The sequence below is a fragment of the Hemicordylus capensis genome, chromosome 4 (assembly GCF_027244095.1).
Source record: "Hemicordylus capensis ecotype Gifberg chromosome 4, rHemCap1.1.pri, whole genome shotgun sequence".
Taxonomy (NCBI): Eukaryota; Metazoa; Chordata; class Lepidosauria; order Squamata; family Cordylidae; genus Hemicordylus; species Hemicordylus capensis.
The window spans coordinates 77356538-77369537 of NC_069660.1; the positions used below are offsets into that span (position 1 = coordinate 77356538).

At 47.7% G+C, this 13000-nt stretch overlaps 1 protein-coding gene across 1 annotated transcript in view; it reads left to right on the forward strand.

Annotated features, from left to right (window-relative positions):
• Window positions 1-2680: 2680 nt before the first annotated feature.
• Window positions 2681-13000, forward strand: part of LOC128324848 (chemokine-like protein TAFA-5) — a 48673-nt gene continuing 38353 nt past the window's right edge. Inside the window, exon 1 of the mRNA XM_053249940.1 lies at window positions 2681-4849. Coding sequence (XP_053105915.1) covers window positions 4753-4849 — 97 coding nt within the window. The 5' untranslated portion in view covers window positions 2681-4752. The remainder of the gene's footprint in view (window positions 4850-13000) is intronic.

Sequence of the window (13000 nt, forward strand, 5' to 3'; positions counted from 1 at the left end):
GTCTGGAGCTGGTGTATTCCTTTGTGCACTGGGAAAGCTGGATTGTTCCCTTATACACTAAGGAGGAGGCTTTTCCTTTCTGGTGCCTAAAGGAGCAAGTTAGTGCCAAATAAAGGTAAAGTAGTGCTGTCGAGTCAGTGTCGACTCCTGGCGACCACAGAGCCCTGTGGTTTTCTTTTTGGTAGAAGACAAGACGCTGTGCGATCCCCGCTGTGCCATTAGGTGGCTTAGTGCCAAATACATAGGGCTTAATCCTCCCACAACTGAAGCGGAGCTGCTCTAAATAAATAAATATCATGTAGTGGCTTTGCCGCTGCAAAAGGTGTGCCCCAACTATGGGCAAGGTTCAAGATGGGTTTCTAGCACCAGAAGGCTGGGCAACACTACCCCAGCTCAGCACTCCATACTTCCTCTCCTGCTCCATTTCCATTCTTCCTTTTTAAAATCCAGGGAATGGGTGGAGCAGTAGCAGAGGTGGCAACAGGGGAACCACCACATAAAGCAAGGGAAGGGAAGGGAAGGCGGCACATCACTGGGTGGCCTTTGGTGTGGCAAGGTGCTGTGCTGGGAGATGGCACTCTACCCCCTTAGATGTGTGAGGCCAATGGCTGCCGTTCAGAGGCCCATACAGCCCCCACTCTTCATTCTTCCTGGCAGATGATTAATACATGGTCTTTTTGTTGTGCTTTTGGTAGGTGACGTCTTTGATCAACTGCTGGTGGCCTGTGGCATTAGCATTACAAGGCCTTTGGATGGTATGATGGTTTTTTAAATTTTATTTTTGTTGGTTCTGTTTTAAATATTTTACTTTGAGCCACTTTGGGCTTCCATTTGGCAGCAAAGAGGGGATGGATATTTTTTTTTAAAAAAATTATGTTTTGTTTTAAAAAGTGAATATAGCTTAAAAATAAGTGGGCAATCTTGGTAAAATCCCAGAAACTTCCAGAAAAAACCAGGAGGAGCTGAGCAGGATTTCCAGTATTAGGGGATTAGGATTCAGTGCTGTATAATGTTCTTTGCCTCTTCCTCAATTATGAGCAGAAGAATAAACTTTGGCGGGGGGGAAGCGCAAATATGTGTCGATTTGTAAAATGGGATTGGGCTTCAAGGTTTTTTGGGGTGCAGAGTAAACTCAAATCATGTTTATTACTGAGCTAGGATGGTGGTCCTCCAAGACTTTTTCCTGCCTGCGGTGAAGGGCAATATGGCCTGCCCATCTGCTGGTGGGCACTCAGCACTGGCAGGCTATGCTGAGGCATCAGTGGTTACAGGTGAGCACTCTCAGACTATGCCACCAAGCCAGGTAATGGTGGTGGTAGGGGCACTCCTATCTCACAAGGGCAGGGAGGGGAAAGAAGAGGCATGCCCTAGCAGGCTGAGGAGCAGAAAATGCTACCTGTCCCAGTAGGATGAGAAACTTCAGCGGCAGTGAGGGAGCATGGGGGTGATGCTTTGGTGACCAGGGGTTGGCATTTGCCACCTCCTGCACCCCTCCTTGTGCTTGAGGCAACCACTACACCCTGCCTCATGAAAGGACCACCTCAGGGCATAGGCCTAAGCTTCAAAGTATCATGACAACAAGAATAAGAACACAAGAATTACGCCCAGAGACGTAAGTTTTGGACGGTATAAAAATATGTTAAATAAATAAATACTTAATAAATAAGAATTGCTTTGTTGAATCAAAGCCATTGATCCAGCATTCTGTGTCCTTCAGTAACACATGAGATGCTCCTTGGCTCTCTTGTCCAGCCAGTATCAAGTAAGTTGGGGTTATTCCAAAGATGGGATGGAGCCCCCTGAAGTACTCTCTCAATTCTTTCAGTGGAAGCAACCTAGAAGAGGGAAGCATAGGCAAAAGGAAAGCATAGGGGAGGAGAGCTGGTCTTGAGATAGTGGTGAGCATGAATGCTCCCCTTTGCTAGGTGGAATCTGCATGTAGAGTCTATATGGTTTGCATGTAGATGACAGGCTACATGTGAGTGCTCTAAAGACATTCCTCTTAGGAATGCGGCCTTAACTCAGTGGAAGAGCATCTGCTTTGCATGCAAAAGGTCCCAGGTTCCCTCCCTGGCATCTCCAGATAGGGTTGAGAGAGGCTCCTGCCTGTAACCTTGGAGAGCTGCTCCCAGTCAGTGTAGACAATATGGAGCTAGGTGGAGCTCCCTATGCTCCACTTCTTTCGCGTGAGATGCAAGAGGCAGCTGTGTAGGGACTACATATTAGCTACCCAGCATGTCACCCAAGAGTGAAAGGGGTGGTGTCAGCGGTAGTAGCAGATTCCAGCAGGATCTGTCTATTCCTAGGACAGCTAGAAAGCAGTGACCATTTAACCTGCCACTACTGCACACAGCGGTGGCACTCTCCAGTCTCGGTAGCTGCCTCAAGGGTGCCCTAGGTTAGGGCATCCCAACAGAAGGGAACTGGAAAAGCTCCAAATGGGTTGCCAACAACCCCTCCCCCTAGAGGTCCCTAGAACCGCTAGACAAGACACCCCACCCACCCAGACCCCCAGCTAGCTCTCCTAATACAAAACAATGCCCCTGGAGGCACGCATTCAGAACAGCGCTCCACCGAGCTCAACAGAGCCGGCATTCCACACCGCTCTAGAAAACACGGCTCGGCATGTTGTTTCACAGGCTTTGCGCATCGTCTGTAGCGTCAGTTTCCTCCGCAGCCAGCCACCACCTGGGTAGTGCAAAGAGAAGGCCATCCCAGCCCCAACGGGAGTGGGATCCATCCTGGCAATCCCAAGGGGAAGAGAGAGCCGGGCACCCCAGCAGCTTTTTCTCCCAGCGGAGCCCATGAGCGAGCCAGCCAGCGCAGCAAGCGGGCTACTGCTCCTTCCATTGCCGGGCTGGACGAGGAGCCCAGAATGCTGCATTGCCTGATCGGCCCACCCATGCCCTGCGGCTTTCACCTTTGCTGAGGGGAGGAGGGCGCGCATCCCGCTTCTAGCAGGACTCTCTTCCGGCAAAGGGGAAGGGCGGGCTAATAGGGAGAACCCGCCGCGCGAGGGAATGCGGCAGCAGGCAGGCAGCTCGCAGCTGATCAGGTGGGCAGGCAGTGGCTGCTGGGCGCCCGGCGCGGAAGGGGTTAAGTGGTGGGAGACACTCCGCCAAGGAGAATTCACAGCAGGTGGTCTCCGTCTGGGAGGGCGGCAGGCGGCCAAAGGGATAGGCACGCAGGCGCTGCTCGGGCGCCAGGCTGGGGAGGAGAGCCGATCGCGGAGAGAAAAACTTTCCCCGGATCTTTTCTCTGCACGAGGAGGAGGAGGAAGACGCATGCACCGCACACCCCGGTTGCGGGGAGAAAGCTGCAGCAGGAGCGGGGGCTAGATTCGAGCGGGGATCGCCGGCACCCTTGGGGAGGCGCAGCGCTGGAGTGACGCCCGCTGGGGCGCCCTGGCTGGGCAGTCCGGCGGCGCTTCCGAAGGAACTGCTCCTTCCTTCCTTCCTTCCTTCCTTGTCTCTTCCGCAGCCCGGAGACCACGAGGGAAGCTGCAGTTGCAGCTCGGGCCTTCGGACTCTACTTGAGGCTGGGGCTGCTCCATCATCGAGAACGTGCAACCTCCTCTCCCGCTGCGGAGAGCCGGGAAGCCCCGGGGGAGGCGGTGTCGTGCTTCGCCGCGGGGAATGTGAGCTTCAGCCTTGGATCTCTTGCGCTTCCCAGATTATATCGATATCGATATCTATATTTTCCCAAAAAAAACCCACAAACTTCCCATTGGCTCTGAATCAATCGGATCGAAGACGCCCGCCTTCTCCTGGGCAGATCTCGCTGTTGTTTGTGGCTGCTCGGATCCTGGGGAAGCGTCTGCCACAGGTAGCCACCGCCGTCTCCGCACATTCCCGAGCATAGGATAGACGCGACGCACGCACCAAGCGCCTGGGAGCGCGCGATAGATCACGCGGCGTGACCCTAAAGGGTGCGGGCGCTTGTTCGTGAAGAGCCCCCACCCCCCCGCGCGCCTCTTTCCCCATCCTTCTCCCGCTCCCGCTGTGCACATCCCAGGATGAATCCTCCTCCTTGCGCTCTGGGAAGGCCGGGTGAGCGGGCGGCCGCGCAAGCGAGGAGCCGACCTGCTGTGGGAGCTCTTGGAGGGGAAAGCATTGCAGAGAGGGTTTTGCCTGGCAAACTGCATCAAACAGCAAAAGGAAATAGTAGTCGCAGCAGCAACGGCACCTCCGGTTGCTGAATTGCCAAGGAGCGGAAAGGCCGGGAGTAAGTCAGGAACCGAATTACTCGCGGACGGGACTTCTGTTGGCACCACAGGAAAGGGGCGGGGCCCCTCAAGCTGCAATCCCAGTGATACTTTGGAAGCAATTAATTGGACCGGATTGGCTTTTAGGACACCCTCTTTCCCCTCTAGGGTGGGGACGGGGGGTTGGAGTAGCATGTGAAAAGAAGAACCCCAGGAATCGCGTGAAGAAGAGTCTTTGGGTGCCCCTAGACTTTGGGGGTGAGGAGGAGTACCAGTTCGTCAAGGAGCCAGCCAGGGCCTCTGAAGTTGTAGCCCTGGTCCTTGGCTAGAGCCGTCCATCCTCCAGAAGCCTGATGCTGCTGCTGTCCACAGCTTGCTGCTGCTGCTGCAAGGGGAATGCAGCTGTGCCCCAGTCACAGCTGGAACCCCTCTGTGCCAGGCAGACACCCCCCTGGTAGCTGGATTTAGAGAAGGTCTTGACTTTGTGGCAGTGGGGGGCTGCCCTCTTTGGCCCAGTTGGTGGCCCATCCGGGAAAACCTCAATAAGGATGCTGGCCGGATGGAGAGAACTGTCTACAGGGATAAGTGCCATACTTTGTTGCCTCCTCTTCTTTTGGCTCCTGTACTCTCATCCTCCCAAGGAAGGTAAGTTCTTTGCTTTTTCCTAGACTGCCTTGCGGACTTGAAGAAAAGGAGCCTCTTCCCGCATTCTACCTCTGAGACCAGCAAATCTGAACTGATCCTATGATGAGAGCAGGCAGATTGAAGGCTGTCTGTGTTCTCCCCTCAGTCTCTGATCCTGGGGTCATGGGTTGCTTACAAGAGGACAGGAATAGGTGAAGCAAGCAGTCGGCCTTTGCGTCTGGGTGTTGTGCCACAGTCAGTCTCCCGGCTCTTAGGCCATGAAGGGAAGCACAAGCAGAAGTCCACCTAGCACTTCTCTTGTTGCATCTCGGGGTCCAAGACTATCCAACTCAAACCATCCCTCAAATTCTGTAAAAGCACCTAATAAGCTTACAACACAGCTTATTAGCTGTAGTATTGTATGGCACAGGAGATGCGGGGCATTTTAGATCCCCCACTAGCAAAATGTCAGACATACTTTAAATAAGCTTCACACTGTACTTAAAAACAGAAATAAAAGCACAGAAAATAAAAAAGTGAGTATAAGCTAGCTAAAATATTAAAACTTTGACTTAGTGATATCAGGACTTTCCAAGGGACACGCAACTTGGGTTACCTTTTTCTGAAGAGTTGTGGTTTCCAAGTTAAAATGGGAATCAAGACTTAGCAAAGATACAAGGGTTAGCCTTAGCAAAGATGGCTTCTGCCTGAGTCCAAGAATGCAGCATGGATGCATTTGGTCAGTGACATTCCAACCCAGACAATAATTTGGAAAAAAACAAGAAAGAAAGAAACTCAAAGAACACATGAGCCAATTTCCCCGTTTATATAAGATAGCAAATGCAAGGGTAGGAACTGGTGACATCACTACCAACCAATCCCAGACCTTCCTTTGGTTTCCCAGAGTCAATTAAGTATTTAAATTTCAAAGGCATAAAACACTGTTTCATTTCCTACAGGTTTGTATAGAGCTAGCAGGGTTTAACAACAGGGCATTTTAAGGCTATAATCCTATGCAGACTTATATGGGAATAAACCCCCATGGAACACAGTGGGGTTCCCTTCCAAGTGAACATAAATAGAATCAGGCTGGATGTTGCTCAACCCTCTTAGAAGGAACATGAGAAGCTGCCTTATATTAAGTTAGACCATTGGTTTATCTGGCTCAGTATTGTCTACAGTGTTTCTCCAGGTTGGGTCTTTCCCATCCATGTCAGAAGATGGTAGAGTTTGAACCTGGGCCCTTCTGCATACCAAGCAGGTGCTCTACTACTGAGCTATTCTCTCTCTTCATTGATTTAGGAAACACAATTTTGTCACATGCAAGAATAGTTCTGGATTTAAAGGATCACTGAAGGAGGAAGAGGAGTTATTGTTCTATCCAGATGGAACCCTTTACTGCTGTCAAACATAAAAGAACAAAATGTAGGCTCAGAAAAGTAAAGCATTCTTGTACCATAGAAGATTAATTGGTTTCTGGTTTTCCATTCTTCCTGCAGCAAGTTTGTTTGCCTTACTATTATCCAGTTGCTTGGTAGAACTTGGCAGTTCAGGGGTGCTGGGGTGCTCCCAGGAGACCAGGAAGTCATATTTCTGCAGTTCTATGCAGACATGCAACTAGGAGCTCCTCTGCAGACTTTCTGTGGGGCTGAGTGATTTTCCACAGCAAAATCTTGTGAAGCTTGAGAGGCATCACAAAGAAACTTTACTGGCTGGACCCTCACAGAGGGAAATATGCATCTTCTCACAGGCAGCAGCTGAGGCCCATATCTGTGGGTTGTTTTCACTTGAAGCAGTGTTGATGTGGGTGAAGAGTGGCATGCAGTGGTTCCTCTAATTTTTTTCATCTGTGTGCGGAACAGGTTTTATCCTGGGTGGCGGTATCCAGACAATATGTGCACATATGCATTCAGAGCGGGGCCTTCCTGAGCGGGATCTAAAATTAACGGAGCGGACATCAATAAATTGTGAGCGCACACACGTGTGCATGCCTTAGAGGGAACAGTGTTGGCATGGCTATATTTAAAAAAAGGAAACTTGGGGACTGACTGAGTCCGAGACTTGCAGTTCAATTGGAGAACTCAGTCTAAAAATTAGGCCAGGCCTTGTTATGATGGCAATTATGCATGTATGGGTGAAAAGCTTCTCAGTTTAGTGCAGAGATCTTCCATAGTTGGTTTTTTGACACAAAAAGTTGCCAGTTCTCAAGGGTTTGTTGTGATCTTCCTAGCTAATCCCTGCTTATCTACAAGATGAAGTACTTGAGATGCACTAAATATTATTGCTTTTACCAGGAGAGAGGGGAGCTTCTCTGTGCAGGTAAAAACCAGAGAATGGGGATAGAGGACCATGGAAGATGCTGTCTGCTAAGAAATTGACTCCACCTGCATGGATGTTTGTTTGCAAAGTTGAAAGGGGGGAGCTGTAAGATCAGATTCTAGTCCTGATACTAGCTTGAATTTGTAATCCCAAGTGAGTTACTTAGTCCTTCTGAGTCCCTTTTTTGTAATCTAAAGACCAATTTACAAAAACCCTTAAGTGAAAGGTTCCAGAGAGGTGAAAGGAGAGAGCTTCTTCTGTGATAAGCTAGGTCTACTTTAGGAAAACTGAGACCCATTCACTTTGTAGTTTTGATCCTCAAAATGATCCCCCCCCCGGGTAAGGGCAACCTCTCTCCACTAGGCCAGTGGGACTGGGCTGTTAGAGTAGGTCTTTGTGATCCTTGGCGTTCAAGAAAATAGCTCACCTCTGACTGCCAGCCGAATTGATTTGGTTCTGATTTACAGAAAAGTGGCCTGAAGGCAGCCAAGTTGAGGAATTCAGTATGAGACATGCCCACAATATTGGAGGATGTAGCCAAGAGCCCTGTTCTAGGGCTTGACAAATCTCAGGTGCCAGGGAGCCATGGTGTTTAGAAATTTACCCATAGTGCTTGGACTAGGATATTCAGAGGTTGCGTTATTAAATAATATCATTATTTGCCCCAGGCAGCCCTGCTTCTATTCTAAGTAAAGGGATAAGAAGTCCACACGCTCCCCGTCCACAATGTCTGTTACAAAGTCCAATAAGTGTTCATTGTCTGGTTCTTAAATTTTGGGTTTGGCTCCTAGATCCAAAGAAAAATTTACTTGACTATCCCATCCCACCATGGAATAGACAAAAGAGCACTTCTAGCTTTAAAAGGTACCCCACCACAGAAACATAGGAAGCTGCCATATATCGAGTCAGACCATTGGTCCATCTAGCGCCCTGTTGTCTGCCCTGAAGGCAGGATTCAACCCCCAACCCGACCTGGAGATGCCAGGGATTGAGCCTGGGACCTTCTGAGTGCAAAGCAGATGTTCTACTTACACCTGAGCTGCAGCCCCATCCCCAAGGTGGCATACATTGAAGGTGGTATCCCCAAAGGTGGATCCTATCCAGGCACTGACCACACCAAGACCTGCTTAGCTTCAACAAGATGGCTGTATTATGTGCCCTTAGACCATGCTCTGAGACCCATACACACACCCACATAAACCATCACTGCCACCATTAAAATTTGGCTGGGTTTTACCCTGGCTCCATTCCATCCCACTTTCAGATTTTGGCTACCGGAAGGGGTTTTTCACTATTTATTATGTATTTATTATTACATTTTTATACCACCCCATCCAAGGGCTCTGGGCAGTGCACTATGGTAGACTTCGTTACAACCAGAGATACCTTCTGTCTGTCTGTATTCATAGCAGTTGAGAAAATCCTGATTCTTCCTGTAGTGAAAAGACTGTATAAAGTACCACTAAATGACAATCTTTCACAGTAACTGAGAAGCAGGGAATTCCTCATATGATACCACATAAAAGGGAGCAAAGAAGCAAAAAAGAGATAGTTGGGAATGTGGATGAACAGTAAATAACCAATGCTTCTCATGTTACTTCTTATGGGGTGGTGGATCCACAAAGATTGCAAGTGTGAGCCACGTTATATACCTGATTTGTCATCCTGGGTCTCCCTCTGCTTCCTTTCTCCTAGCTTACACTGTATAGCAGCCCTGCCTGTCCAGAAACTGCAGAAGAAAGCCTGTGCTGATGTTCACTCACCCAGAAACATAAAGAGCACTGTCAGCATAAACGTTCCACTGAGAGCTCCTGAAACAGACCTCTTGCAAACAAGGATGTGAAGGGGCACTTTGCAGATTCATGTGGATCCATACATAACGTCACAGTTAGCAACTGCAACTAAACATTTACGCCGTAATTTGCATGATGCAGCCTTAGCCAGTCAAACAGGAGCTGGGAGTCAGTCCTGGCCTCAGGCATCCTAAAGTAAAGACAGTGCTAAATTACCACCTGCCTTACCAGAGCCCTGGGTGTGCTGTAGGCCTCAAGGCTGGTTTCTGCACAGCTTTCTTCACCACATACTTTGTAAAGCAGCTGGGCGGGGGGTTGCTTGTCATTCATTGCCTTCATGGCAGGGAAAACCCAGTGCCATTAAAAACTAAGCCTTTCCATCAATGGTGGCCAACCTGGGGTTCTCCAGCAGCTCTTGGACTACAACTCCCATCATTCCCAGCAGCAGAATGTCTGAGGGTGATAGGAGCTATAGTCTGACAGTAGCTGGAGATTCTCAGGTTGGCCAACCCTGCTTTATGCTGTTACATTTGTCAGGAATATATGGATAGAACTGGTTATTAAGAAACGCAACCTAGTAAACAGATTAGCCATGCTTTTTAAAAATCTGAAATACAGCAATACAGTAAGGCATGATACCATCAACTGAAGGAGCCTCTTGTTGACTCTGTGAATAGACAGACTTACGTGTAATAATAATACTTAGAATTTGTATAGCACTTTCAAGTGTATAAAGCACTTCAGATGTATTATCTTGTAAATCTTACAACCCTCCTGTCAGTATTATTATCCCCACATTGCAACTGGGGAGCTGGGACTGTGTGGGTTGCCTAGCGAGCTAACCTAGTGAGTACATTATGAGGAGGAGAGCCAACCCAGGGAGTTCTTGATTTGTAGCCAGGAGAGTAGCTACTATTGAACAAAGAGGGACAAATGACCCTGGGCTCTGCCGGCTAGATGGTGGCTTCCCCTTTGCTCTCCCCCTTGCCTCTCTGAAGAAGAAGGTGGGAGGCAGGTATCATCTTAACTTTTTGAGAGGAGAGCTGGTCTTGTGGTAGCAAGCATGACTTGTCCCATTATCTAAGCAGGGTCTGCCCTGGCTGCATTTGAATGGGAGACCAAATGTGAGCACTGGAAGAGATTCCCCTCAGGGGATGGAGCCGCTCTGGGAAGAGCAGAAGGTTTCAAGTTCTCTCCCCGGCTTCCCCAAGATAGGGCTGAGAGAGATTCCTGCCTGCAACCTTGGAGAAGCCGCTGCCAGTCTGTGAAGACAATACTGAGCTAGATAGACCAATGGTCTGACTCAGTATATGGCAGCTTCCTATGTCCCAAGGCCCACTCTAACCTTGATACACCCCTGCTCGTAGTTCAGTTGTAGTGTTGTTACAACTCCTCACAGTTTTCTTCATCAAAGGCAATTAAAGAGAGAATCCTAGTTCAGCCTTTAAGGCTGAGTTAATTAAAAGCTGGATTAGCCATGAGGATGCCATGCAACTTCTGTCCTTTTGTTTCACAGGTGATTGCTGCTGCTCTTCTGCAAGTGCTCTGTTTAACTCAAAAGCTTGCATGCTACTGCATCAACAACATTTCTGGCCTCTCTCTCTCTGGCATCAACACAACAGTGGATAACCATGTTCATGGTGTCTAGCATTGAACAATACATGCTGTGGGTAACTTCTTCAAGGCTTTGGAAGGTGTTCAAAATCTGGAGTGTTTCAATTTTAAAAGGGTCTGACTCTGCTATCATAAAGTTGAAATTTTTCAAATGTGCCTTTAAAAGCTTAACCCCGCTTTCACTATACAAGTGGCCCTCATTATTTGTGGGCATTCTGTTCTTACCTATAGGCACAAATATGGAAACCGTGAACAACTAAACCTAACCCCTATGGGAATCTAGGTTCCTACACATACAAAAATGGCTAAAAATCGGTGGGGAGGGGAAAGTATAAATAAGAGGGAAAAAGTACTGTACCTTGCTGTCCAGCAATGTGTGTCCCCCCCACTCCCAATTCCTCCAATTTTAGCAGAGCGGGGCATGGTTCCATGCTGCATCCAGACCAGAAACGATGCTGGAAATGACTCTGGAAGTAATTTCTGGTGGCCATGAAACTGTGGATAGGCAAAAATAACCTATTCTTGCACCCACGGATATGGAAACCATAGGAACATAGGAAGCTGCCATATACTGAGTCAGACCATTAGTCTATCTAGCTCAATATCTAGCTCATTTTGTGAAGACTGGCAGCAGCTTCTCCAAGGTTGCAGGTAGGAATCTCTCTCAGCCCTATCTTGGAAAAGCCAGGGAGGCAACTTGGAACCTTCTGCTCTTCACAGAGTGGCCCCATCCCCTGAGGACAAAATCTTCCAGTGTTCACACTTCTCGTCTCCCATTCATATGCAACCAGGGCAGACCCTGCTTAGCTAAGGGGACAAGCCATGCTTGCTACCACAAGACCAGCTCTCCAGGTCTCTAGGACCTCATTGCGGATACGCGAAACTGCGGTTGCTAGAGCCGCAGATAACGAGGGCCACCTGTAATCAATAGTAAAATGAATCTTCTCTTCAGATTCATTTATTTCCCATGGAATGTTAATCTTAAAGGAATGCACCCTTAGCAGAAAGTTATGGTGTAGGGTTGTCATGCCTACATAGGCATGACGATCTACATAGGAGATTCATGTTCATTCAGAATGGTTGAGTGTAAAATAACCCTGAAATTTCCAATTAGAGACATTTTTCTTTGCGGAAACCCAGAAACAGGTTTTTGAATATATTCTGCTGTCACACATTATTGGAACTTAATCTTGATAGGGTGTGACTGGTGATGACCAGCAGTGTCTGTGAGATAAGTGTAGATTCAAAGGTAAAGTTGACCATTTTAGGCTCACCTTTTCCCCTACTCTTTATTATTACGATTATTATTATTATTCCTTGTTTACACAGACAGGTGTTATTGACTGGTTTGTTTTATCCAGACTTCAAGTCCTTCCCAAGGACCTGGGATGGCTGAATTTTATTATCAATATTGTTATTATTATAGATATCATCACAAAATATAGGCTATTCCCAGTAAAGTTGCTTTTTGTAATTGGCTGATGGTGATTTCTGTGGCCCCTGTGTTGAGGTGCTCTTCAAGGTCTTTTAGAATTGCACCTAGGGCGCCAATTACTACTGGGATTATTTTGGTCTTCTGCCACAGCCTTTCAATCTCAGTTTGTAGATCTTTGTATATTGTTGTTTTTTCTATTTCTTTTTCTTCTATTCTGCTATCCCCTGGTATTGCTATGTTGATTATTTATACTTCTTTTTCTTTCTTCTCGACTATAGTTATATCTGGTGTATTGTGTGGCAGATGTCTGTCTGTTTGTAGTCGGAAGTCCCATAATATTTTTGCATCTTCATTTTTGACAACTTTTTCAATTTTATAGTCCCACCAATTTTTGGGTACAGGTAGCTTATATTTTTTGCAGATGTTCCAGTGTATCATCCCTGCTGCCTTGTCATGCCTTTGTTTGTAGTCAGTCTGTGTGATCTTTTTACAACAGTTGATTAGGTGGTGTACTGTTTCATCTGCTTCTTTACAAAGGCGGCACTTGCTGTTTGTTGTTGATTTTTCTACTTTTGCTCTTATTGAATTTTTTCTTAGTTCCTGTGCAGCCAGTATTAAACCCTCTGTTTTATTATTTATTTATTTATGTATTTTCTATCCTGCGCTTCCTCAAAGGAGCCCAGAGCGGTGTACTACATACTTAAGTTTCTCCTCACAACAACCCTGTGAAGTAGGTTAGGCTGAGAGAGAAGTGACTGGCCCAGAGTCACCCAGCAAGTATCATTCTAACTTATGAAGCTGCCTTATACCGAGTCAGACCACTGGTCCATCTAGCTCAGTATTGTCTACACAGACTGACAGTGGCTTCTCCGAGGTTGTAGGCAGGAGTCTCTCTCAGCCCTATCTTGGAGATGCTGCCAGGTAGGGAACTTGGAACCTTCTGCATGCAAACAAGCAGGCGCACTTCCCAGAACGGCCCCATCCCCTAAGGGGAATATTTTACAGTGCTCA